This window comes from Tyto alba, unplaced genomic scaffold, assembly GCF_018691265.1.
Source record: "Tyto alba isolate M040663 unplaced genomic scaffold, T.alba_DEE_v4.0 Super-Scaffold_41, whole genome shotgun sequence".
In the NCBI taxonomy this organism is placed as follows: Eukaryota; Metazoa; Chordata; class Aves; order Strigiformes; family Tytonidae; genus Tyto; species Tyto alba.
Genome location: NW_024881317.1, coordinates 13,403,969 through 13,428,815, shown reverse-complemented (window position 1 = coordinate 13,428,815; position 24,847 = coordinate 13,403,969). Strand labels below are relative to the sequence as shown.

The window sequence follows — 24,847 nt, the reverse complement described above, 5'->3', positions numbered from 1 at the left end:
AGTCGTGGAAAAGCGCGCCGTGACTACGGGCAGGGGTGCGGCGAAAGGCTCTCGGTGCCCTGGGAAGGACGAAGGGCGGCTTCCCCGGCTGCGCTGGGAGGGGGGGGGCGGCCGGGCTGCCCGGCCCGCGGCCCCCCCGCCCCTGCGCCCCACGGCCCGCGCGGGGGTGGCGGCGGGGCATAAATGCCGGCCCGGCGGGTCGGCCGGGCGGCGGGCGGGGATGGAGGCGGCGGGCGGGCGGGCGCTGCGGGGCCTGCTGGCGGCCGCGGGGCTGCTCTCGGCGCTCAGCGCCGCCGGGACGCTTTTCCTGCTGGCGCAGTGGCGGGAGCTGGGCGCGGCGCTGCGGGAGCTGGAGGCGGCGCGGCCCGGGGCGGCCCCCGGCTCCGTGCGGGACCTGCCGGCTCCCCCCGGCCCCGGCCCCGCGGGGCCACCCGCCCGCAGCAAGCGGAGCTGCCGCGGGGAGCGCGCCCGCGGAAACGTGCGCGCCGAGAGCGAGGAGATGCTCATGCTGCTGACCTACTCCATGGTGCCGGTACGGCGGGGCGGGGCGGGGCGGGGGGCCGGCCCCCGCCGCGGGGCCCTGCCCACGGGAGGAGCCCGGTGCCCAGGTGTGTGTGTGTGGGGGGGTGGCCCGGCGCCGGCTCCCCTGTGTGCCTGGCCCCCCTGGGTGCCGGCCCCCCTGTGTGCCTGGCCCCCCTGGGTGCCGGCCCCCCTGGGTGCTTGGCCCCCGGGCTCGTCCCCGCTTCGGCCCGACGAGCCCGCTGGCCGCGCCCGGGCCGCTCTCCCCCCACGGGGTTTGCCCCGAGTGGAAGGGGCTGCCTGGAGCCTCCAGCGACGGTGCTGGAGCGGCAGCAGCGGTCGCCTCCTCCCACCCGTGAACGCTCGGGTCTCAGCGCCGACGGGCCGTTGTAGCTTACGGGTTACGCCTAGACTTTTACAGCGAGAGTTACGCAGGCAAACGGAGTGAAGCTGTTTGTTAGTAGCGTGGATTTAGTGATTCTTCAAACATCTAGTTCCAGCAAAAAGTCAGCCTTCCAGCTGCCAAGGTTTCAGATTTTTAAATCTCCGCACCACTGCCAGAACCCGCTATGAGTTTCCTGCTGTTCAGCATCTCAGCCTGAGGTTCTGGACATGGCTTTACCATCCCACCTCTTGGAAACTGATGGAGCGCTTTCAGTGGGGGTTAAATTTAAGGTAGAATTTGATGGGTCAGAAGAGAAGAACTGTGTGTCCTTTCTCTGGCAAAACTGCATAGTTTTTTTTCACTTCAGTGAAAAGATTATCATTGCTCGGTAGGAACTAGGTCATGTAGTTGAAAAATTGTACAGGTCATATACTTGAAAAATTTTGAATAGATTGAAAAGCTTTCAAGTTCTGAGTCAGAAGAAATGCAAGAAGAACACTACTGTTGAGGGAACCTTAGTGGAAGTTCTGTCCCAGTAAGGATTGCAGGACTAGGCCCACAAAAAAACCAGGAGAGGCTAACTTGGGCTCTTCCTGGTATAACTAATATTACTGGCTTGAAAAATTTACTTACAGAAAATACCTTTTCAGTAATATTCTGCTGGCATTTTTGTTAATAAACCATTGCTATGATGATTTTACAGTGATCACATCTCCTTTAATTTTAGTGCCAATGAGATTGTAGTGCACAGGTGTTTGTAGCAGAGTTTTGATAATGCAGTTGCTTGGGAATTTACAATAAATAATATATATATATATATATATTTTAATCTAAGGCCCTTTAAGTCCTTGTGCTTTGAGTTTAGAATTTCCAGGACAAGACTTATGCAGTTGAAAGAATGTCTTTTTATTGAGAGGCAAAACTGAAAGATAGTGGATATTCGGTTCTAGTTTTTAATTCCACTTACCAAAGTAGTATCATTTTTCTCTAGATCCTGAGCATCTTGCTGTAGCATTTAATTTTCTGTAGTCTTAAAATCACATGGTTTTGTACTCAAAGTGGTCTTAAAAATAACATGAATAATATACATTTCACCTATTTGGCAATTAAAAAAAAAAAAAGTAAACGTTATTATAGGTCAAAGTAGAATACAAATTGTTATATTTTGAACCATAATTTTCAAGTTAGTGTTACTGAACAGGGTTATTTTGAATTTGAAAACTTAAGTGACTTTCCATAAACATATAGCTAAAGGAAAAAAAGTCTGTTTTCTTTAGATTTTTTTTTTTTCCCCGAATCGGGTAACGTTAAAAGATTTGCTGCCCTGGTAAAATATTTTTGTGTGCTGGATCTAAGCTTTTCATCAAAACATTTAGTCAACTTCTTCCTGTTCCTTTGAAGAAATCATCTTTGTGTTTGGCAGCTACAGCTCATTTTGTTCCATTCGATACAAATCACTTCTTTGAGTCTAAGGGATCCACAAATAAAATTATGGGAGAAAAGATGCAGATCCTGACAGGGATTGAACACTGTTAATGCCATTTAATATTAGGTGCTTGACTTAAATCGTTAGTGGCAGTTGGATGTCTAGATAATTCTGACAGTGTCAGTTAAATAGTCTACTCTGCTGTCATTAGGTAGCATGTATGGATTAAATGAATTTGATTGCCCTCTCCAAGTAGCACCGAATGACACAGTGTGCATTTTAACAACACGTGGCAAGGCTATTCGCTTGTGCAGCCCCTCCATTTAAATCACCAGTGTGACTACCACTGCATGCAATGTGCTTCATTTAAATGTATGTATGTAACCTGCAGGGAGGAACTGGGGGGTTTTTTGTGCCTTTTTGTTCTTACAAAATTTCCATCAAATATTTTTCATTCTGGCTGCTCAGAAGAGTGTGTAACTATGTGCAGACCCGCTTCCTTAAGGGCAGAAAAGTCCTCAGAAACATTTTCAAGCACCCCCCTTCTGACTCCTGCACTTTTGTATCTGACTCCCACTAATGTAATACGAAGACTTGAATACTTTTGTAGCATGAGACAAAGTTCCTTACAGTCAGTGAGATGGTCCCTACTACACTGGTGGGCCTTAGAACGATGTTCCAGCCTGTGTTGAATGTGGGCCCTGAATGGAGGTTTTGCTCGAGCAGGATCTCTCCGTTGTGACCACCGTTGGGGCATCAAAAAATATATTTTAGCTTTATTAATGTGAGTGTATTTTTTGTTCTGGGCCTTTCATTTATTTATAAATATATATATATTTATTTTGTAAGAGAATAAAAATAGGAAATTGGCAAATCTGCTGCTGAAGAAAGGCTGATGAGGGGAACAGACCAATAACTTTGTGAGCAGTAAGTCAGTAAGTTTGAAAGTGAGATTTAGGATGGTACAAGAGGGTGGTGGCTTATGGATATCTAATTATCTGAGTAGTTGCTTCATAGTTTAGGTTTTCTTTTTTCACCCTTTCTTCATGAGAAAACTAAACTTTTAGCATTTAAATAAGATACTTTTATCTGTAGCTTTTCTTCGTGATGAAGGTGATACTGGCTGATTGGATGACTCCTGCACTTACCTCTCACAGATAAGCTGGAGGTTCTGTTGTAGGCTATTTGCTATAACACACTCCCCGAGTGCTGCGGTATTTAATTGTCACCTGAATTGCACTGATTGGTAAAAATGATGCTGCTCAGATAATTGAAGGGCCCTCAAGCAAGTTGTAATCACTTCAGCAACCTCAACAAAACCATTTAGATTAAAATGTAGTTTGAATTAGAGCACACATGGACAATGTGTATTTTACAAATTACAGGCTAGAAGCCAAGTGGTTTTGAGGGGGGGATGAGGTGAAAGAGAACAAGCAAATTCTGATATTCAAAACCAGTTAGCTCTTCTCTGTTAATTTAAATTGAGTCTAAAACTTCTAAATGTAAGAGCTGCTCCAGTACAGTCTGGAATCCAGTAAATTCTCAGTATGTATCTGGTCGAAGTGGAGTCTGTAGTCTAATATAGTTTGATTTTGCAGCAAAAGAATACTTGCCATAAAAATAGTTGTCCTTTATTTGAGTCTGTCAGATTTGTCACTTGAAGCTAACGATACATTAATTTTAAAAATAAGGATTGACAGTGGCAAATAACCCTGCTAGCATTAAACATCAGTCTGCATTTCAGATTGACTTGCACTTGTCTGTCTTTTGGGACTAGTGCATTACATTATTTGTAAACAGAGTAATTGTACAAAGATGAATAAATGTGCAATTTTGGGTAAATATTTCATAAACTATCATATATTGCGTAGCCCTGAAATAACAATATTTTTCTTTTTGGACTACAAACATTAGACTTTCCCATAGATCTGAGTCACTTCCAGTGCTCATGTTCATAATATTCTCATTTCTGCTGGATGTTTTGATGAGTTGCAAAACATTTTGGAATGTTGACTTTCAGCATGCAGGACACATAACATGAACACTTGTGCCACCAAAACCTGTGTATTTTATAAGGATTACTTTTTAATTGATAAATTTTAGTCTACTCTAGATTAAAAGCATCTGTAACAATGTCTCTTCCAGCTTGGTTTTTGTGAATTCTGTCATTGCTGGGATGAAGGATTTTGAATGGACAAAGGTCTGTTCCAAATCTGCAGATCTTGGTTATTCCAAGATAAGAAATCGCTTACTTGGAACATAGGTTATCTTTCTCGCTGGATATGCTATGCTGGGAAAATATCCATCATTTGATATGAATATAAAATAAAATTGAATATAATTTTTATTGGCTGTTGCTGGCTTTTGATAGCTTTGACTGATAGAGTCAATGCATAAACAACCACACATGTTCTCCAGTAATGTGTAAAATTTAATGCCTAGGTGATGTATGGAGTTCTCTGACCAACATTTTCTTCATATTTTCAGTAAGGTTTAAAATGAGGTATATTGAACAGATTCCTATGGGAGAATTGCTGCCTGAAGAGATCGATGGTGTCACAATGTTAAGGAAGTTCTAAACAGTTTATTCTTATAAGCACAGAGTGGACAGTTGTATCTTTTGTTTTTGGAATTATTTCTGTTGACAAAGTAAACTAGATACGTTTATGGCATGCACTGTTTTCAGCTTTACTTTCTTTGCAATATTAGGTCCGAGTGATGGTGGATTTGTGTAACAGCACAAAAGGGGTGTGCCTAACAGGTACGTTTATTGCCTTGAGCATTACACCTATGTCACCCTCAGGAATACAGATTTACAATGTTTTCAAAGAAATTGAAGTCAATGTCTATGTCAAAGAACTACGCTATTTACTCTGTCAGAATTTGCATATCAATTGGGTTATTTATTGAAAAAAATATAATTGATGTTAATTTGGGGATTACCTATACCTATAAATGCTGGAATTCAGGAAGCTCAGATGATGTTACCTGAAGCTATTTCTTTCCCATGTAATTTTCATACACAAATCTTACTGACTTGGATATCTAAAATAATAGTTGAAATTTAGTCTTGGTATTTTTGCGCATGTTCCCACACTTCAAGGCTAATATGGGGTGAATATACAGGGTGTAGAAACTTGTTTCTACTGTTGTAACTGTTGTGGAGCAGTGGAACTTTGACAATCAACGTGTCTACTTCCCCTGCATTGGACCACGGGAACAGGAGGTTGGGTTTCACGTGTTACCAGTGAGGAGTTGGCATGGCTGGTAGCTGGAACAAGAGAAGAAGTGAGATGTTTCTATGCAATTTGGTGAAGAGAATGTCAGGTATTAGCCAATTCAAGGCCTATGGTCCAGCTTTGAAGTCTATTCCAGAGTCATGTGTTCTCTTTGGAAATGAGAAGATTAGAAGTAAGCCACTTTTTTTATGAGTTTAAGAAAATGCTTCACTCGTCATCTGGTTTGTATTTTCAAATGGCTATACAGTCCATTTGGCTCAACTGATTTCAACATAAATGAGAATTACCGTAATACACACAGATGTTAAATACTACTTTTGAAATTGTAATCAGCTCTGATTGCAACTGAGAATGAACCACAGACAACCCAAAAGTTTGGTTTTTGGCCTCCAGACTTCTGAATTCATGCTACTTGGTGCTTTCTGCACCTTTTTGCTCTCTTGACACTATTAAATTTTGTCTGTATTACTGGCTTTCTCTGCAATAGGCTTCTGTGACATTTGCTACTTTTCAAGTACCTTTCTTATTTATCTTATGCTCATACAAGGATGTTCAAGATCCTCAGTTTTTCACTTGAAGAAGTGATTGAACACAATAATAGACGTAACATTGTAGTGTGGAAAAAATGGTCATTTACTGGAAAATTGGCAGAAAGATGCTAGCTGATGTTACTGCCTGTCCTGATTAAAAGGGATAATTGCTGTAATGGTATTGTAAAATGATTTTCACTTTACTCATAAGGCTTTCTAATTAATGCTGAAAATTGTCATCTTTAGGGAAATCTAGTAATTACTGTTATTTTCTGTTGTAGAGAGTTTTGTTGAAACAAGACGGTGCTTTGGATGGATAAAAACGTTCACAGAACTAATTTGGTTCTTTAATTGCAACTACCACCTTTCTTTGTATTCTAACCTGTTTTTTTCTGTGCTGCTTCTGATTTTTTTTTTTCTTTTTTTTTTTTTTTTTCCTTAACTGTGTACTGGGGGATCACATAAGATAAATTTTGTTACTGAAACATTTTCTGGTTTACTCTTGCTTTACTCTTGCTTGCTATGCTTTCTTTCCATTAAGGCCCTATACTTGAACTAAGTCAGAGTGAGACAGATTTTATTGTATTGCATTTTGCTGAATAACTGCAGCAAATCCAATTTCTAATACACCAACTGGGTTCTGTGGGGAGCTGATTATGATTTAGATGTGGTTAATAGGAATACTTCCCCCACCACCACCCCCCCACACACATTAAATAGTCTGAGTCCTGCAATGAAATATTCATAAAACACAGAGAAGTGGAGCATGTATTTTTATTGTGTATTTTCAACAGGATTTTTAACTGTGATGTTCTTCAGTATTGTAAAGATGCTACTCTTCTACTATAACAGGATCTTGGAAAACACATAGATAAAGGAAATATGATGATTGTTTGATGCCTTGTAAAGGCACTTAAGCCCCTGACAGTGAGATTACATTGTACAGGTGGTTGTTTGTCAAATCTTTATCAACTGAAATTTGCAAAAAGCAAAATGTGTGTGTATGGGTAATTGCTTTTAAGGATAGTCTTTCAGTAAATCTTAGTTTCTGCTAATGCTCAGGTAGCTATTTATAATACAAAGCAGTTAAATCCATAGGTGTTCATTTTGAAATTTGAGGGGCTTTCATTCCCTTTTACTGTTCTGATCTAATGTCAGTCAATTCAATTTGGAATTGTTTTTTATTTTCTTGCTAGGTTAAACTCACCATTTCTTCTTTCTTGTGTTCTTTCACTTGTTCTTGTTGTAGGCCCCCCAGGTCCCCCAGGTAAGATACTTGGACAATCGCAGTAACATTTTTGGGTAACTGAAACAGTTGTGGGTATAAAATGTTGAATTGTAGAAACGTATCTTTTATAGAATAACATTACTTTTCTAATTAGAATGAGTGAGGGTTGAATGACTGCCTGCCTTTTATAATTTCTGTATTTAGGTTACTGTGTGCCCCTTTTGAGAGGGGTGAGGTTATAGACATTATACTTTTCTAGTGGAGAGGATAGAATTGTTTCGCATTTGTTAAAACATATTTGATCAAACCCAGATGGAATTAAGAGTGTTTAAGTAGCGTTTACCTGAGGAGATGAGTATATGTATAAACCCTCCCCTGAGTAATCTGATACTATAATTTAACACTAAAAACCTATCTTTAAATAAATGTTGGTTACTGATTCCACCCTCCCACCTCCCCCATAACTTTTTTTCCTTATGTAATTCTCTCTTTCTGTTCTCACTCATGTGGTTGCTAGGCTATAGGAACCATTACTTGCTTTATGTGCTGCTTTAGATGTGGGTCTGCTTAGAACTATTCTCTGTATCAGGAAAGTGTCAGGTACTTTTTGTTTGTGGGGGTTCAAATGCGACGAAGAGGGAGTGAAGTCTTCTCTACCAACCAACCATGGTTTGGCAGTACAGTATTCTGGACGAGGAGGTAAATGCTTTTCTTGTGTTAGATTAGTCTGGCCAATATCATAAGCAGCACTAAAGCTTATGTGGCTTGTGGAAGACGTTATAGTCACTGCCAAATTCAGAAATAGGATGGGTTCCACTGTGTTTGTCCTTGGAGGGGAATCCAAAAGGCTGGGCCTAATGCAAAATGTGTGCATTAATTTCAGCCAGTTTTCTTATGCTAAGGCTAGGGCAAAAAAGCACTTTAAGTTTGGTTCCATAGTTATTTGTTTGGTTGCTGTGGGTGGCCGGTTTTTGTTTGTATTGTTTGGTTTGGCTAGGAGGTGGATTTTTTTGTTGATATTTGGGAATTTATTTTTATTTTTTTTTAAGGAGGATACTCTATTGGCATGGAGAACATAATGAGCAATTACAGGATTTTGTATGTGTAAGGAATATATATATATAAACACACTATATGTAAACATAGTAAATTTAAGGATAAAGTGCATTTAACAGTGAAAATTCGGTTATGCTCTTTGGTTTGTTCAGGGCCTCCTGGACTTGATGGACTGCCTGGCTACAACGGATCAGCTGGAGTCCCAGGTATACCAGGACAAAAGGGAGAACCAGGAATAAATGGAAAAAGAGGAAAAATAGGTATTTTTTTTTGATGGTTGTTTAAAAAAGAAATCTTTTCTTATTGTTATATTCAGATGTAGTTACTTTTAGACCTTTGTATAGGGAGAAGGGTTTTCAATGTTTACAAAGAAATTACATATTACAGAATTCTGTAACATTCACTGTTTTACACTAAGCTTTAGTAGATTACTTCAGATTTACTTGACAGTGAGGAAGATGTTATATGTACACTCTAGAATATTGAAAATTAAAGCTATTGAATGCACTTAATTGGATCTCAGTATTCTGAAGTTGCTAGTAAATGCTGTTATTGTAACAATGTTTCCATTCCCTCAACTTGCCAAAATAACGGTCCTTTGACTTCAGATGTCTCAAAAAAAGAAAGCCAGAATTTGGGGTAGAAGTTGTTAAATGTTACCACAGCTTTGGTTCCAGATTCGTAATAACTATGGCAGGAGTGGTATATTTCTATATTTTTCTTCTATTCTGTGTAATCTATTTAGGCTGGAAACTCTTGGAGCAGGTTGGGTTTTTTTTTTTTTTGGTCTCAGATAAACTTTGTAATGCAACACGGTCTCTAGGCACTAATTTAACGCAGCTGACGCAGATAGAGCAGCTCTGCTGAACAGCCCGCAGGCTGTGCGCAGCCCACAGGCAATGTTCTCTGCTGGTTGAGGAAACCGTTTGGCCTAACTTACCGATTTCACCATGACGTGTTTCTGCGATGAACAGAGAAAACCAGCGGCAGAAGTGCTGTCGCGTGTCAGCCGCCCAGCTGACGGGCACGTGGGGAAACGGGCCGGGGCAAGGGCTGGCACACGAGATTCGGCTGCTGAGGGGCGGGGGGGCAGCTGCTGTGCCCGGAGCCTCTGACCTACGGGGAAGTTGTACAGCAGTAATTGGTTTACCCACGGGCTTACCCGATGCGCAGGAACTACGTGCGAGCGCGGGTGGATAATTGGCACCTTCCAGGCAGAGTGAGAAGGCAGCGGGCTGTGCACGGGAGGAGGGTAAGGAGGCAAAAGGGCATGAGAGTGGTAAAGCTGAGAGGGGGTAGAGAAGAGGAAGGGTATGTTGATGAGTAGACAGGCTGATGGTAGCAGGTTGGTATTTATTGTGGCCCATCTATTATTCTGGCTCTTGCACCTAGCTCTGAGGGCTTGCTGGCAGGTACACATGGAACAATTGTCTACTATATCTTGAGACACTATATGGTCTCCCGCTTCAGTATCCTCAACAGATTTTTAAAATTGGAAATGAAAGTGAGAACCAGTCTTCAGAGAGTCAGGTGGCAGTTTTGCCAAAGACACATTATAGATTTCATCCCAAAACTCTAATTCTGTTTCTGATTTCACAAAATCAATTTAACTAGTAAAACCATAAGTAGAAAACCAAACATTTTTCTCTCAAGTATTAACAAATTAATTTATCTGACACCTATGGCTGCAAGAACACTGGTATCTCTGTTTGTGTAACTGTTATGTTTCTCTCTCCTAAAACAAGAAAATACTAACTGCCACGAAAGTATAGGGTGCATTTAACAAGCAATACCTTATTAAATATGTTAATTTACTAAATGATCAAGTGCAAAAAGTATGTGGACTGATCATGCTTCTAACAGGTGTAGAGGGGGATTTATACTAGTCATGTGAAAATGTTACTGGATAGCTGCATCTGTGCTCTGCTGGAACAGTGGAAAAAGTTAAAAGTACAGTGTGTGTTGTAATGTTAGTGAGTAATTACTTTAAGAAAAAGTCTAGAGGGACTGTGAAAATGGCCTTCTTTAATGGCTTAGAAATGTGAAATAAATATATTACTTCACATCTTCCCTTAGTATTCCTACTTACCCAGAGACTTTCCAGCCAGTGTTAATGAGGCCCAGGTCTATACATTTTGTGTTTGAAACTCAGAGATCACTAGGTAAAGAACATATTATATGCACCAAATGGACTGCACACAGTTTCCCTTCATATTAGGTTACAATGTTGTTTTGAAATCAGAGCAAATCACAGCTACCCACTTAAATACAGGTGAAAAAAACATCTAGAGTGAGTATGTTTTATATTTAAAAATGTACTGATTGATGCTTAATACTGGAACGGCGTTCTTGGTACTGAAATGCTTTTTATTTCTAGGTGTGCCAGGACCAAAAGGTGATCAAGGACAGAAAGGAGAACCTGGAGAAATGGGTTTACCTGGCAAGGATGGTATGCCAGGAGGAAAAGGTGCAAGAGGAGCAAAGGGTGAAAAGGGGGATGCAAACAATGATGTGATATTAGAAGGTAGGAAGAAGTTCTCTTAGGAGCTGTCTTATAACAGTATACTTGACAGAAAAATATACTCTTTTTCTGAAGCATGAATGTGATCTGCAAGAGTAGGACCAATGTGCATAACTGTTACCCACAGTGAAGTCTGAGTATTGATCTGCCCAGGAGATTATGTTCTCTTTTTAATGCAAGTTTCAAAAAAATTTTTCTGCTTGGAATTTCACCTTTCTCAGGACACTTCCAGAGAGTTGACTTCCTCTTGCTCTTTCTTGAAGTCTAGTTTTATTTTTGTGTTAGAAAAAGAGGGGCAGATTTCCACTCAGAAATACATGAAGCAGCCATGAATATAAGCTGTATAAAATTATAGCACTGTAGCATCTGAAGTTGAGATCTTAAAATACAGTAAGCAAAAGGGAACAGTGCTTTATAACTCTCTAATGAGCCTCTGAGCCGGACAGATAAATTGCACTGATGTCCTACAACTTGTGAATTTCTGTATGGTTCACCTTCTAGCAAACAGCATTCCAATGAGTTTATTGCATTATATTTCTGTACTCAGAAACCTCTTAAGAAGAGAGAGGCTGTTTTGGAGATCTCTCAAAGTCCATTATACGGACACGTACCATTCTCTGCAGGTTGCCTGTTGCCTACAGGGCCAATGACATTGTACTCTGTTTTGTATGTAGGGGCAAAAGGTGACCCTGGACCACCCGGGCCCCCTGGACCACCCGGACCCCCAGGGCCTCCAGGAAAACGTAAAGGTAAAGCACAGCTTCAGGAGAACATATACAGCAGCAAATGCACAGGTGAGTTCTTTCCAGTGTTCTTTCTATTATTATAAACAGGTTCAAGATTAAACCCATGGCTCCAAGTCTCACAAAACAGGAAGCATGTGTTTAATTGTGCTGGCATCAGTGAAACTGCACAAACTTAAAGCTGAGCATGTGCTTAGGTGTTTTGTTGAAATAGGATTTGGATAAGGCAGCAAGCTATCTCCAGTATAATAGTCTTTTAATCGCTCTATGGTAATGCTCAGGCAAACTATTCACACGTGGTATTTTCTGTTAGATGGGGTGTATTTGGAAAGTAAAAGAAATGCAGTTGAAATTTTTAGCTTTTAAGTGCTGAATTTTAATTTTACATGTAAATATAACACCTGTTGGCCAGGCTACATTTCACTATATTCTACAAAATTAAATTGCCTGGTCATTGGCAGATCTGAAGCAAGCTTGAACTAGCTAAGACTTTTAACAGCTGGAGGGATACAAAAGGATTCTTTGAGACTTTTGTGTCCCTTTGAATATGTAAGTTTTGGAACAGGGTGATCTTGAGTTCTTTTCCATTGTTGCCATTTATCATTATTGTATCCTGAATGACAGGTGGATTATGAGTCCTTTTTACTTCCTTTACTGTAGCTTTGTTAGTGAGATATATGACTAATTCTAATATTCAGAAAGTAAAAATTAAAGGCAGAATAGATTCCCTTTGCACAACAGATAATGCTGGAACCAAAGTGCCAGTATCCAAACTGCCCAGTTCATAGACTGTAGCAGCTGCTACACTTTTTTTTTTAAGTCACTGATTAGGGTGCTGACGTAATTAAGAGTTTGCCATGAGAAATCTCACACATGATTTTCAGGTGTGCTGGATACTAGTAAATCCTCATGGATTTTTGATATTGTGGATTTTGAAAAATCACATGTGTTTCATGTCACAACTTCTCTTCATGTTTTAGAATAGCTTTTTCTCAAATAGATTGACTGTGCCTCAGATAAAATCTGTGTGTATGTGTGTGTGCCCATGTGTGTTTTTTAATGAGTACAGTGCTGCTTCTGCTGTGTGGAGCACATACAGAGAAAGTTAATTGACATATATCTTCTCCTCTAGCAAGTGACTGGTTGGAAGTACTCTGCTGTCTTGAACAGTGTGTTTTGTAAATACATTGACAGATACAGTGTACTGAGCATATTTTTCCATGCCTGCAGTTTATATGGAGTTAAATATATTAATGATAGCTAAATACTTTGTGGAAGAAGGTGTTGGTGTCAATGTGATACCAAAGACAATGTTAATATTCTAAACTGCTTCTATAGTAAACACATTTCTTACTGTATTTTTACAGATCTTTATCATAGAAAAATTTAATTTTAAACTGTATTTTTCAGGTGGGCTTGAATTTCTTTTTGCATGTTTGAGTGGGAATAGTTTCTAAGAGGGTAACAGAGACATTGAGACTCTCTGTGAAAGTATTTGCAACTTTTGTAATCAACTTTCTTTTCAACATTGAAAAGAAAATGTCATCTCTGTGATCTTTGATCTCTCTAATGCTCTAAACAATTCTATTTTGAATTAGAAGTATAAAACAAGGGTTTGATTTTTCTAATGTCTTTTGGTGCCAGTTCAGGCATGTGGGGGCAGAGGGAGTTGTGCAGTTGGAAAGGCCAGTGCTTGGAAATGTAGGATGTTCTTACTCATTTTCTTGTGAAAATCAGCAGACAAGTTTTAAAAATATTTCAGGATTCATGTCTTGAGTTGCTGGACTTTTGAAAATTTTGACCAAAAAAGTTATCATACATTCCTGAAAACTCACTCTCAAAAGAAATCTGGTTTTGAGACTTGCATTTCAAATCATTGCTACATACTGCAAGAGGAGAGCCTTTTTCTTTCACCAGTGCAGAATTTGCAGTAGAAGATGAAAGTGGCTATTGATTTTGGATGCTCAGAAACATGGGTTCTACAAACATTGTTGTATTGGGATAACTGGAAAATTTTGGTTCAAAGTATTAGCTGATTATGGAAAGCAAAGAGAAGCTGGTACAAGAACAGCATTGTATTTTTATCCCACTCCAGTTTGAGAATAGAAGCAAACTTTTGGTTTTGGTTCTACAGACTGGATCTGTCTGTCCTTGTCCTTTCCCCCTGGATGGTATTGTATTCGAGATGGTTGTGGCTTTCAGTGACTGTTGCTACCCTTACTGTGCTGGGATGAATTTTCCCTCCCAAATGAGATGCCTGTTTTCAGGGAGGTCAGAGTGATCCTGTAAAAGAGTAGCAAAGGATGTCTCAGTTACTAATCTTTCAGATTTCTGAGTTATCTGTGACAGTGTTTGGTAAAGTGGGGTTTCTTTTGTAATTGGGACTGTAGTTTCTTGATAGGCATACTGAAAGGGAATAGCACAAGAACTTCATGCAGTTATTAAGCGTGAAACAAGCAGAGCAATTTGTATGTTTGAATGAGCAGCTGTGTGGTGTTTTGTTGTCTACTGGACCTAAACCATGACAATGTCTCCCCATTAATAGGGTGATACCCTTTAATGTCACCATCATTCTGCACAGTTTGTTGAGATGAAAAATCTTTTGTTATTATTATTACAAATACTGTTAACTGGTGAATGTTTAATACTGGGTGGAACATATATCAATTATTTCCGCCTCTTATTTTTAATGTAGCATGTAATTGTAGTAGCATGTAAGAGCCTCAGTCAGGAGATTCTGGGTATTGAAGTGTCAGAACAGAGCCCAGAAAGCCTCCTTACAATGGACGGTAGGTAGCTGGAACAGACATCTCATCCTATTTGAAATTCAGAAATGCACAAACTGTTGTACAAGATATAATTGGACCATTTACTCAGGTAGCCTCTTTTCAAGTGTTGAAACAGACTGAAGTGCTTTGGAGAATAAACTATCCAATGGATTTCTGATAGATTTTAAACCCCAGTGTGCAAATGCGAGTTATACTCAGATAACTCTGCAAAGATGAGATCTTCCTCAATTAGTATTTACATTTTAGGAGTAAGTAGGCTGTGAGATCTTATTACCAAAATTCAAAGACTAAATCAGCTCTTGTAATTAGATATTCATATCCCTTTGAAGAAAAGAGAATACACATGCTGATTTACAACTGTAATTAACTTATTACGTAAGAATAGAAGAATGGTTTCTTTAAATTAAATTTTCAATCAGGTAAAACTTTATTTCTTTAAGAGAAGAGAATAATTAGTTGGAAGCTCAGGTGTATTTTCTCTCAATGGTACTGTTAGCTAATTCTAAAAGAAACAAAACATCCCTGCTCGACACTCCCTTGCTCCATCCTTCCCACCCTCCCTAGACAGACCAAATCAATGGTTTTAATATCTTGCAAACTCCATTAACTCTCAGCCAGAATATTTTATGATAGCAATCAGTAAGATATTTATCTTTTTTTGATGGAAAGAAAGCAGTGAAAATTTCACATAAGGGTCTCTGATTAAAAACTGTGTTTTTAATTTTAGTTGCTTTCTATTCCATGCAGCTGAAAGTCCTCAGAGGGTATTGCAAATACTCTCAAATGCAAATAGTGCACTCAGCTTCACTACAAACACTGATCTGGTCCTTGCCTATTCTATAGTCTCAAGATACTGTATAGGGAACTGCTCATTCAATTAACTGTATTTATTAGACTCAGCCCAAGAAAATTAACTTGTGCATTGCAACTTATAATTTCTGCTGTGTGGGTTCCTTTTTTAAGATATTTTGACAGTATTCCGAGATCAGAAGCTAGAAAAAGGATCTAGAGGGATTGCTAGATTCTAGCTATAGGCGTTCATCTTCCCATGGTTGGACTGACTTTGTGCCTTATTTTGGAGATACGCTGTGATCACTTAAAAACTTTCTATGTTATAGTGCCAAATGTCCTAGATAAATGGGTGGGAGAAATACGTGTTGTTCTTGGAGTACTTTCCTTCTGCAAGAACAAAGAGAAAATATAACCTAAAGGAGAAAACAGCAATGCAGTATAATCTATCCTTTCTTTCTTGAATGTCACAGAACCCTTTCAGCTTTACTTTATAGTTATTTCATATTTTTACTTTCTCGCTTAAACATCATCACAGCCCTGTAAATCCGAGAAATATATTGGAAAGCAACAACAGAAATGCATGTCCATAAGAATCTGCAGCTTGCACGTCAAGCAATGTGAAATGTGTAAGGAGATGAAAGTTAAGAATGGAATTAGGAAACAAGGCTACAGTGAAATCAGGATATCTTCAGCAGAGAGCTGAGAACTGTTCTCTGGTTATTAATTCTAAGCAAACTGAAATGTGGTGCATTATCTTACAGGCAGAGGAGGAGGTATTTGAGTTTATAGAAAAAGATCCATAAATAGTTTCATTCAGGTATTGTTTTAACAGTAAATGATAAGGGATAACCCAACCAGTTACTCTAAATTGTTGAGTGGTGGGGAAAAATGTTTCCAGGTGTTTGTTACTAGTGTGAACCATCTCTATGTGTGTGAGGAATACAGTGTATAATTTCCCTCAGTCTTCCATATTGCTTCTTTAATGGCATGGATGGCTGACCTGCATTCTTATGAATTATGTGCTCGATGTATGTGTTAGTACTTTATTACTGTCTCGGGCATTAACAGCACGAGCAAAACTTCCAGTGTTGCCTACAGAATAGGCCCTCTCTGATGGTGTAAGTAGATTTGGGCATGAAGCTTTTTTGTTCAGCCATCACTCATTCCCAAGAAAGCATTTTTGGAATTACCACTAAATCAGCCAGCTGCCAGCTATCTCAGTTGTCTAAAGTTATCTAAGGAAAGGGGCAACTCTGTCTTTCTGAACAGCTACTCAGCAATTCACAGCTAAGGAATTAAATCTCTTGAGCAAAATCAGTTACTCCTCAAAGATGACTGTCAGCCTGGCAACCTTAAGGAAACAAACCTGCCCTAACACTTCATTTCCTTGGCAGAAGTGAGAGCAAGCCTTTTTTATCTCATTTTTTGACCAGACCAACCTAAACTTTTTTTTTTTTTTTTTTTTTTCCCCAGATGAAACAAAATCCCAGCTGTCATTCCTTTATTTTAGTGGAGTCACTGATGTGCAAATCTGTCATGTCACGTATAGAAAAATGACATGTTTTACTCTTTCTCTCTCAACTAGGCGAGACATGTGCTGTACCGAATGATGATACCCTGGCTGGAAAAGCTGAAGACAAAGCCCCTGGTCCTTCAAAAAAAGCTGGTAACCTGCTACAGAGTGTGACTAACTGTTACTTACTGGTTTAATGTCACAGATAATGAACATGTTCTTTTTCTCTACTAGAATGTGTCATAACATCTGTAGGAAGTCCTGTTCACTTTGTCAGTGTACAGCAAACATTTGGAACTTGGATGCGGGAACCTGCAAATATAAGTGATGAAAGGATTTGGCTTACCATGCATTTTTCAGGTACGCTTGTAGTAGTCATGGAACTAAAATCAGTTGTCGTATGAACATTGCTTTCTTAATTCCTTCAGCCTAAACTAATATTTCTAATCAAGTATGATGGGGTTTTTTACCCAGATCTTTTTCAGAATATTTTCCCTATTACCTGTGTAATACTTGTGACTGTAGATATGGTTATAGACATCTGCAGTATCTTTAGACATTTTTAGAGTCAACATCAGATTTTTAAAAGTTTGAGGATTTTATTTTTGTTTTAACTGAGTTTAAATGCCTGTTGTTCGTGCCTTTTTATTCTTTCAACAGTTTCCTATGGCTTTACTTTCCTAAATTGTAGCTAGGAGTTTCACCTTTTCATTTAGCTAGGCATGAAAATGAACCACATGCTGCATGAGCTACATTTAGTGCATGAAAATTTCCAGGAACTAAGTGGAAAAAGGAAATGTTTTCTGTATATTTACCAACGGTGTTCAGTATTAGTGCCCATCGGGTCTGTGGGAAGAAGGCCCTTGAACACCACCTCTATAGATTTTTTTGGTGTTTGTCTCTGGATTATTTTGTCACATTCCAGCAAGTTGAATCTCTATTGAAAAGACAAATATATTTGTTGCCTGTGAGATATCTGATTGAGAATGACTTTCAGCAGAGATTGAATTTTAGGGTAGAGATTTCAAAATTAGATGAACCAAATGATAGTCAATTTTTTCATGTTTTCCCCTTTGTTTAGGAAACTCTATAAAAGAATACGAGAATTCCAATGCCTTGCTGAATGACAGCTACAGGATCATTAACATCACAGGATTCTTTTATGGATGTGGTCATGCAGTACAAAACAATCACCTGTACTATCAAAAGGGAGGAACCAATGTCATTCTGAAGTAAGTCAAACATAGTTGGCTTAAGGCAAGTGATGTGGAAGAAGGAGCAATGGGTTACTGAAAGGTGAAGCTCAGATAAGCAGATCACCTTCCTTGTACCATTTTATGTTTCTTTCTGCTCCTATCTAGAATAGGAAGAATGGAATAATGGTTCAGAATCCTTTCCAGAACAGAACTAGAAATTCTTTCCAATCTGTAACTATAATGTGGGCCACTGGCCTTCCAACCTGTGTGTGTGTCGTGGTTTAGGCCTGGTTGGCAGCCAACCACAATGCAGCAGCTCTCTCTCCCTTCCCCTCCGGCAATGAGAAGGGACAGAGAGCCAGGCTTGGGGTTCGAGATAGGACTGGGATGGGGAAAAATTCTCCTTTATGATCATGAGCAAGAGGCAGACTTGTTAGGGGAAGAAAAAATAGAACATACATTTATTACAGACACTAACAACACATAACAGAGTAGGACAGTGAGAAGCATTGCCACAACTTGAGAATACCTTCCCCCCGCCCCTCCCTTCTTCCCAGGCTCAGTTCTGCTCCTGATATCTCTACCTCCTCCCCCAGTGGCGCAGGGGCAGGGAATGGGGAGTGCAGTCAGTGCTGCCACTTCCTTCATCTTCGGTGAGGGGAGTGTCCGAAACTTATTTCTCCTGCTCCATCGTGGTCCCCCTCTCACAGGAGACAGTCCTCCATAAACTTTCTCCAACATGAGTCCCTCCCATGGGCCGCAGCATTCCCCACACTGCTCCATCGTGGGTCACTAACTTTCTCCAACTGGATTCCCTCCCACGGCTGCAGCCCTTCCCGAGCTGCTCCGGTGTGGGACACCCCCGCATGCTGCAATCCTCCCAGCACTGAATTACAGCAGCGAGGCTACCTTTTCCCATGAGACCCTGGCCTTCTTTGGGCACAGAACCTTGATCATGCAAGCAGAAGCCACAGGCCATAAATCAATGTCTGCTCCACTGTAGATCTTCATGGGTGGCGGGGGGGGGGCGCCCTGCCATCTCCCCACAGGATACAGGGGGGTCTCTGCTCCGGCACACCTCCCCCCTCCTTTCTTCCTCCGTTCCTCCACTGACCTTGGTGTTCACGCAACTGCAGCAACTCCTCCTCACAAGTCCGACTGCCCGTCACCACGTCCCTTCTTAAATACGTTATCGCAGAGGCGCAGCCGATTGGCTCTGTTTCCCAAACAGACATGGAGCTGACTTGGAGCTGGGGGAGCTTTGAGAAGCTTCTCACAGGGGGCTGCCCCGATAGCCCTCTCACCTGCCACCAAAAAAACACCACCACTCACTCAACCCAGGACAGTGTGCAGGTGCTGTGAGAGGAGAGAAAGTGGGAGAGTAGTCCAGGTGCATTACTCTGCTGTGAGTCAGTTCTTTAAGTATTGTTCAGCTCTGTGTCTAAGTGGTTAACCTGAGTAGTTACTGCATGATAGTACAATTGGGCCTCCAGATGAACAAGATGCTGTGTGCAGAGATGACAACAGATTTTTCTTTGGGCTCTCCCAGGGTCCAGCGGGTTTCTATTATACCTGACATTGTTGTGGGTCTTCTTGCACTTGGATTTTTTGCTGTGCTCATAATTGTGAGAAAGAAATGGGAACTGACTAAGGAATTTGGGGGTCAGAAAAAAGTATTTGATCTAAAAAAAAAATAAGCTGTGCATCTACCTGCATGAGAGTAAGAATTGGTTCAGCTGCAGCTTGGAGGACACAGGTGAGTGAGTGGTTTTATGATTGTAGCCCACTTGTGGAACTTGGCTTTCCAGAGCTGCCTAGTGGGTTGATGCACATGCTTTGCTCCCAGATAGCGCTGTTCTTAGCTGGCAGGGGTTGAGTTAATGAGGCTAGCAGAGAGGAATGCACTGAGGCACCAGCTGAGGACATGGCGACCTGGGGAATTGCATATTCCATTGTGGAGGAGGGCTCCACTGTTTGATTTCCTTGTAAGAAGTAGTTCCTACAACTCTCCCAATGTATCTCCCTGAACTGGAACTAGGAATTACATCTTTATTTCTTCAGATTCTAGTGAGGACAGAGACAGACAATACAAATCAAAACCAAAATCTCATCATGTGGGAAGAACCAAAGAAAGACAGTCCAAGGGCAAGTGGAAGATTGCATCTGCTTTCAAGTTCTCTTACATGACTCTGATGTTTGAGCCAAGAACATCACTATACTTTGATGTCTATTCCCAAGCAGGTGTGAGTGCCGCCTTCCTATATTCATTTGGATGCCAAGGAATGTGAACAAGCTGCTTGGATTTTATAATATTCATTCTGCCAAAGAAAAGCCCACTTTTCGGCAACCTCCTTTAAATATCTTTAGGGCTTTTTGTTTATACATCTGTAAAAGACCATCTTTGTTTAAGCAGTACACAGTGATAGGACAGAGTTCCTCGCCTTTGTTTGGGTACCGTTAATTGGGAAATGCCTTCACATACAGACAAACACAAGCTATTGGTGGAATTTTCAAAACTTCTCTATCAGTTGCTGAGAGATGGCTTTTCTGTTCAGTTATGCACTCTAAGATTATTTACCTTCAGCACAGATAGAATGAGGCACTATGAATTCTGTGACAGTGAGGCCCTTGCTTTTGGGCTGCAGAAAAGGTTTTGGGAGTTTTTGTATTGATTTAATAAAAAGAACAGGTGAGGATCCGGTTGGTTCATTTTGCAATTGTAGAAAAAATGTTTGAAAGGAGTCCCCTGTTGTATTTAAAAACTGGTAAAACTAGGTTTGTCTGGCCTTTGGCGGGTTTTGTTGTGATGGTCAGATCCCTGATGTTATGGTTACTTCATCATTTCTTCCTTTGTTGCAGAACATGCTCTCCCACCTCTGTTACTTCTATTTGATTTCATTCATCTTAGTGATCAGGAAAGTGTAGCTTGAGGTTCCTGCGGTTGATGAAATCACTATAGTATATCTTGTCGTTTATTCCAAGGTGCCAGAAGATTAAGGAATTTCTGAACCATTTGGAGTTCTAGGCTAGACTGTCCTTGACTGTGGGAGCAGAAGAGAACCTCAGGAATTAAACCTCACTTTTCCTTTCAGGATTTTCATCTAAAAGGAAAGGAGAGGGTGTTTTCTGCTGCAGATCTCACACATTTCTAATGAATCTTGAGAAGCTTTTTATCTTGTTGGCTCTTTATAGAAAAAAAAAAACCCAAAGAAATCTGCATTTCTATGTGACTATTCCTGCTAAGGGCTGTCCTTCTAGTACTTGCCCGAGGTTATTTTCAAACATGAAGCAACTAACAAGATTAGCTGGGTTGACAACACACATTTCTCAGAAATATTCTCCAGCCTTGAAGCCTTTTTTTTTTTTTATAGCACATACATGGTGCTGGAATATGGAGTTGCTGCAGACATGAGTTTTACAAAAGCTGAGGGGAATCATCTAGTTAGTCATTCTTGACTTTTCCAGTATCTGCTATCAATGCCTTTTCTACAGAGCAAAATAATTCTTCCAGTATTTTTCCTTCTGTTGTAAGTTCCTGGATCTGAAACATTGCTGTCATTAAGCCTGTTGTTTCAGAAAACTTTTGTAAAGGTAGCAGATTCCTCTATTGAAAATGTTTTTCCTCTATTTGAGGAATGGAGCTATACAGTTAGATAGAAGTCAGACAATAAAATGTGCTTTATTACAGAAGGCATGACTTAAAAGGATAAAGCATACTCTCTGCCTTTTCTAAAGCACTGCATTATTCAGTGATTAAATGAAAACTGCAAATGTGTCTTGATAGTAGCTGATTACCCTCTTAAACTAGTAGAGGAACTCCATTTAGCTGCTTGGTGCTGCTGTCCAGATTATCATCCTATTAAGGAATTTCAAGGAATAAAAACAATTTTATGCATCAGAGATGAGACATCCAGGCTGTCCTGTTGGAGGACAGCATGAGGTCAGAATTTTGGCTCTGCAAAAGTAGAATTTTTATTCCTTTGATGTTTACTTGAGCAAATCACTGCATTATCTGAACTGTTTTCAAAAGAGAAACTCAAGACTAGGTGAACCTGCCCAGAATTCATGCTGGTTTGGTAAATCACATTTTCTCCCTTTAGTTCCCACCTAGTAGAAAGCAAACTTCTGTACAGATTTCATTTCACAAGTTTGAGCCTTCACTTGGCATCTAACTCTTTTTCATACCCATTCCTTTTAGTTGCTTCTTTCATCCTAGTGATAATAAAGCTCATAGACTAAATAAAGTGAAACCTACCAATGCAAGTTCATGCTCTTGTGCACCTTTTAGATTGGTTATTACACTGGAATTTTCTCCTAGTGTTTTGGAAGTTACTTTGAGTGGAGTATTTCATCTTGAAAGACATCAGAATGCTCCTTGAACTGAAGTAGTTTCAACAATGCTTCTATCAGTAATAATGCACTCTGAATTGATTCAACAAAGCAGTGTGTAAAAAAATGGATTTTTAACGCAACATACCAAATATTTACTTTATCTCATTTCAGACTTGGGCTTGATAAATCATCACTGGGCACACTGCTAATTGAAAATGCCTTATATCATGGCCGTAACTACCTCTTTTCTAACTCGAAGACGTATTTCAACATAGCAGTGGATGAGAAGGGTCTTTGGATTATATATGCCTCAAGCACTGACGAAAATATAATAGTAGCACATATTGATGAAGAAACATTTTCAGTCATTCGTCATATCAATACTACATATCCTAAGTCCAAGGCTGGTAACGCATTCATAGCATGTGGCATTATGTATGTTACTGACACCAAGGATATGACAGTAAGTTTTGCTTTTGACTTATTGAAAGAGAAGCAGATTGATACAAGGTTTGAGTTACGGTCTTCACAGTCTGTTCTTGCTATGCTTTCATACAGTCTAAGAGATAAGAATTTGTATACGTGGGAGAATGGGAGCTTGATGGTATACCCTGTACATTTTGGCAGATGAATATGTTTTAAAATGTCATGTATGGGAGCCACGTTTGACTAAATAGATTATTTAAAGCTATATGATGTACACAAGGGGGTCGCTTCACTTGGTATAATTTGCTGTTCACTGATGGTGGTTTGTGATTGTGCATAACCACACTTCAGTTATATAGGCCATTCTCATCTTTTTAAATGAATAGTTGTTCAGTATTGCAGCTGCAACACAGCCAGCACAGACTTGCTTTTGTTTTTCCCCTGTTATTCAGCCGATAATTATATCTAATGTACATTGATTATTCCATGGTCATGTGCTCAGCAGAGACTATTTATAACTTTCAGTAGCAATCATCTTATCTGAAATCATTTTCTAGTCAGTGATTATGGTCTAGTATAAATGTCTAAATAATGAACTTCTGTATACAAATACCTTTGTCACTTTTGCTTAATACTTTCCACTGATTCTCTGTGAACACTTTTTTTTGGACAAAGATATATAGCTGTTAAAAATAATGGGGATGGAAATAGATGTTTAACTAGAAAAGAAGCGGAAAACTTCAAATTTGACAAGTCCAATGAATTTTTACATAATCAGAAGCAAAATCCAGACCAAGTACAAGGAAAATGGGAATAATGGCATTCTTGACTATACGTGAAATTGTGTTTAGTGAATGGAGTGTGGGAAGACAAGTGATAAGGTATAAAATTGAAGATGTAAAATTTATGATTAAAATTCCCTTTTTAACAGTGTTTGAGTTGCTCGTGTTGCTGCAGACTCTTCCTTGCCCCTCACTGCCATGTAAACTATACCACTATAACGTGCTCATAACTATACTTAATTATAGTAAGGTGTAGCTCTAAAAAAACTTTTCCCCACATTCATCCATACAAACAAAATCATAAAATGAAGGGTATACTTTTTTGCTGGTATTCTTAGAAAAATAAAATACGTAGAGCAGGAAAACATGTGTTTATCAGAGTGCTTAGTGACTTAATTTGGTGTTAATCTTAATTCAGATTTCCCATTCACCTTCAAATGTTTGAGAGCTAGAGGTGAGACATAATAGGAGCTTTTTGATATTAACTTTGGTCTGGTATTTCAGAAAATTGAAATATAAATCCCTACTGTTTCTTTTTGTATCTATATTCAAAATCATGCTCTCAGAAAAATCCTACCTAATTTCTAAGATGCCTGTGTATATTGGTAAAGTTCACAGAGCTCAGCTAAATATTTAGAAGCAAAGTATTGCTTAAACCCTGAACTGCACTGAGCTGTTTAATGCCTGTGTGACATCCAGGCACCATCAAAGGGATTAATGGATTTGGGGACACCTGTGCCCTGCAGACCCTTGTCTAGCAAATGTGCAGGAACACCACCTCTGCTGCAGCTGAACTTCAGTGTGTGATACAGTCAGGGCTGGGCTGGGGCTGCATCCTCTCTGCTCAGCGTACTTGCTGATTTCACCGAGGCCAGGATGCAGGCCTTGCATGATAAGGAGAGGCATGCAGAGGGAAACCAAAAAGCATAATTAATACTTTGAACTAGAGTTCTGCCTGTAAATAAAGAGTGCAAAACTTCACAGTCCAGTGCTAGTTGTGCACATGTGGGCTTCTTTTGACTTTTGTGGGTTTTTTTTGTTTGTTTGTTTTGTGTTTTTTTTTTCATTTGTTTGTTTTGTTGTTTTTTAAAAAATTGAATTATGGTGCTAATAAAGGAAACTTCTTGGCCAAAAAAAAAAAAAAAGCTTCGTCAGTATACTTGGGCAAATACAGTTTGAGGCCAGAGGTGACAGTTTCTAGATAATATGCCTATCCTGAATCATGTTAAATTCTGAATGTCATTGCTGAACCACTCAGATCAACCTCTTGGAGAAGAAGGGCCAGCAAACACGGCCTCTTTTCTCAGTGACAGAACCAGGCTGTGTTTCTTGCATCTGCCTTTGTTGGAGATGAAGAACTCAATTCTGTT

At 39.9% G+C, this 24,847-nt stretch overlaps 1 protein-coding gene across 2 annotated transcripts; it reads left to right on the top strand.

Moving 5' to 3' along the window:
- On the top strand, positions 1-24,622 carry GLDN (gliomedin). 2 transcript variants are annotated; one of them, XM_032983079.2, is made up of 10 exons: positions 1-35; positions 5,040-5,091; positions 7,349-7,366; positions 8,536-8,643; positions 10,761-10,907; positions 11,579-11,698; positions 16,814-16,894; positions 16,976-17,101; positions 17,823-17,973; positions 22,441-24,622. In XM_032983079.2, the coding sequence occupies exons 2-10, from the start codon at positions 5,049-5,051 to the stop codon at positions 22,898-22,900; spliced, it is 1,254 nt and encodes a 417-aa protein (XP_032838970.1). In that variant the 5' UTR covers positions 1-35; positions 5,040-5,048; the 3' UTR covers positions 22,901-24,622. The 2 variants fall into 2 exon arrangements, with proteins under 2 accessions (XP_032838970.1, XP_032838969.2); XM_032983078.2 differs by lacking the exon at positions 1-35 and adding an exon at positions 218-532.
- The last annotated feature ends 225 nt before the right edge of the window (positions 24,623-24,847 follow it).

Coding starts and splice junctions, on each gene's coding strand:
- GLDN (XM_032983078.2), top strand. CDS start 221: ATGGAGGCGGCGGGCGGGCGGGCGCTGCGGGGCCTGCTGGCGGCCGCG. Junction 533..5,039: donor TGACCTACTCCATGGTGCCG/GTACGGCGGGGC, acceptor TTGCAATATTAG/GTCCGAGTGATGGTGGATTT. Junction 17,974..22,440: donor GGAACCAATGTCATTCTGAA/GTAAGTCAAACA, acceptor ATCTCATTTCAG/ACTTGGGCTTGATAAATCAT.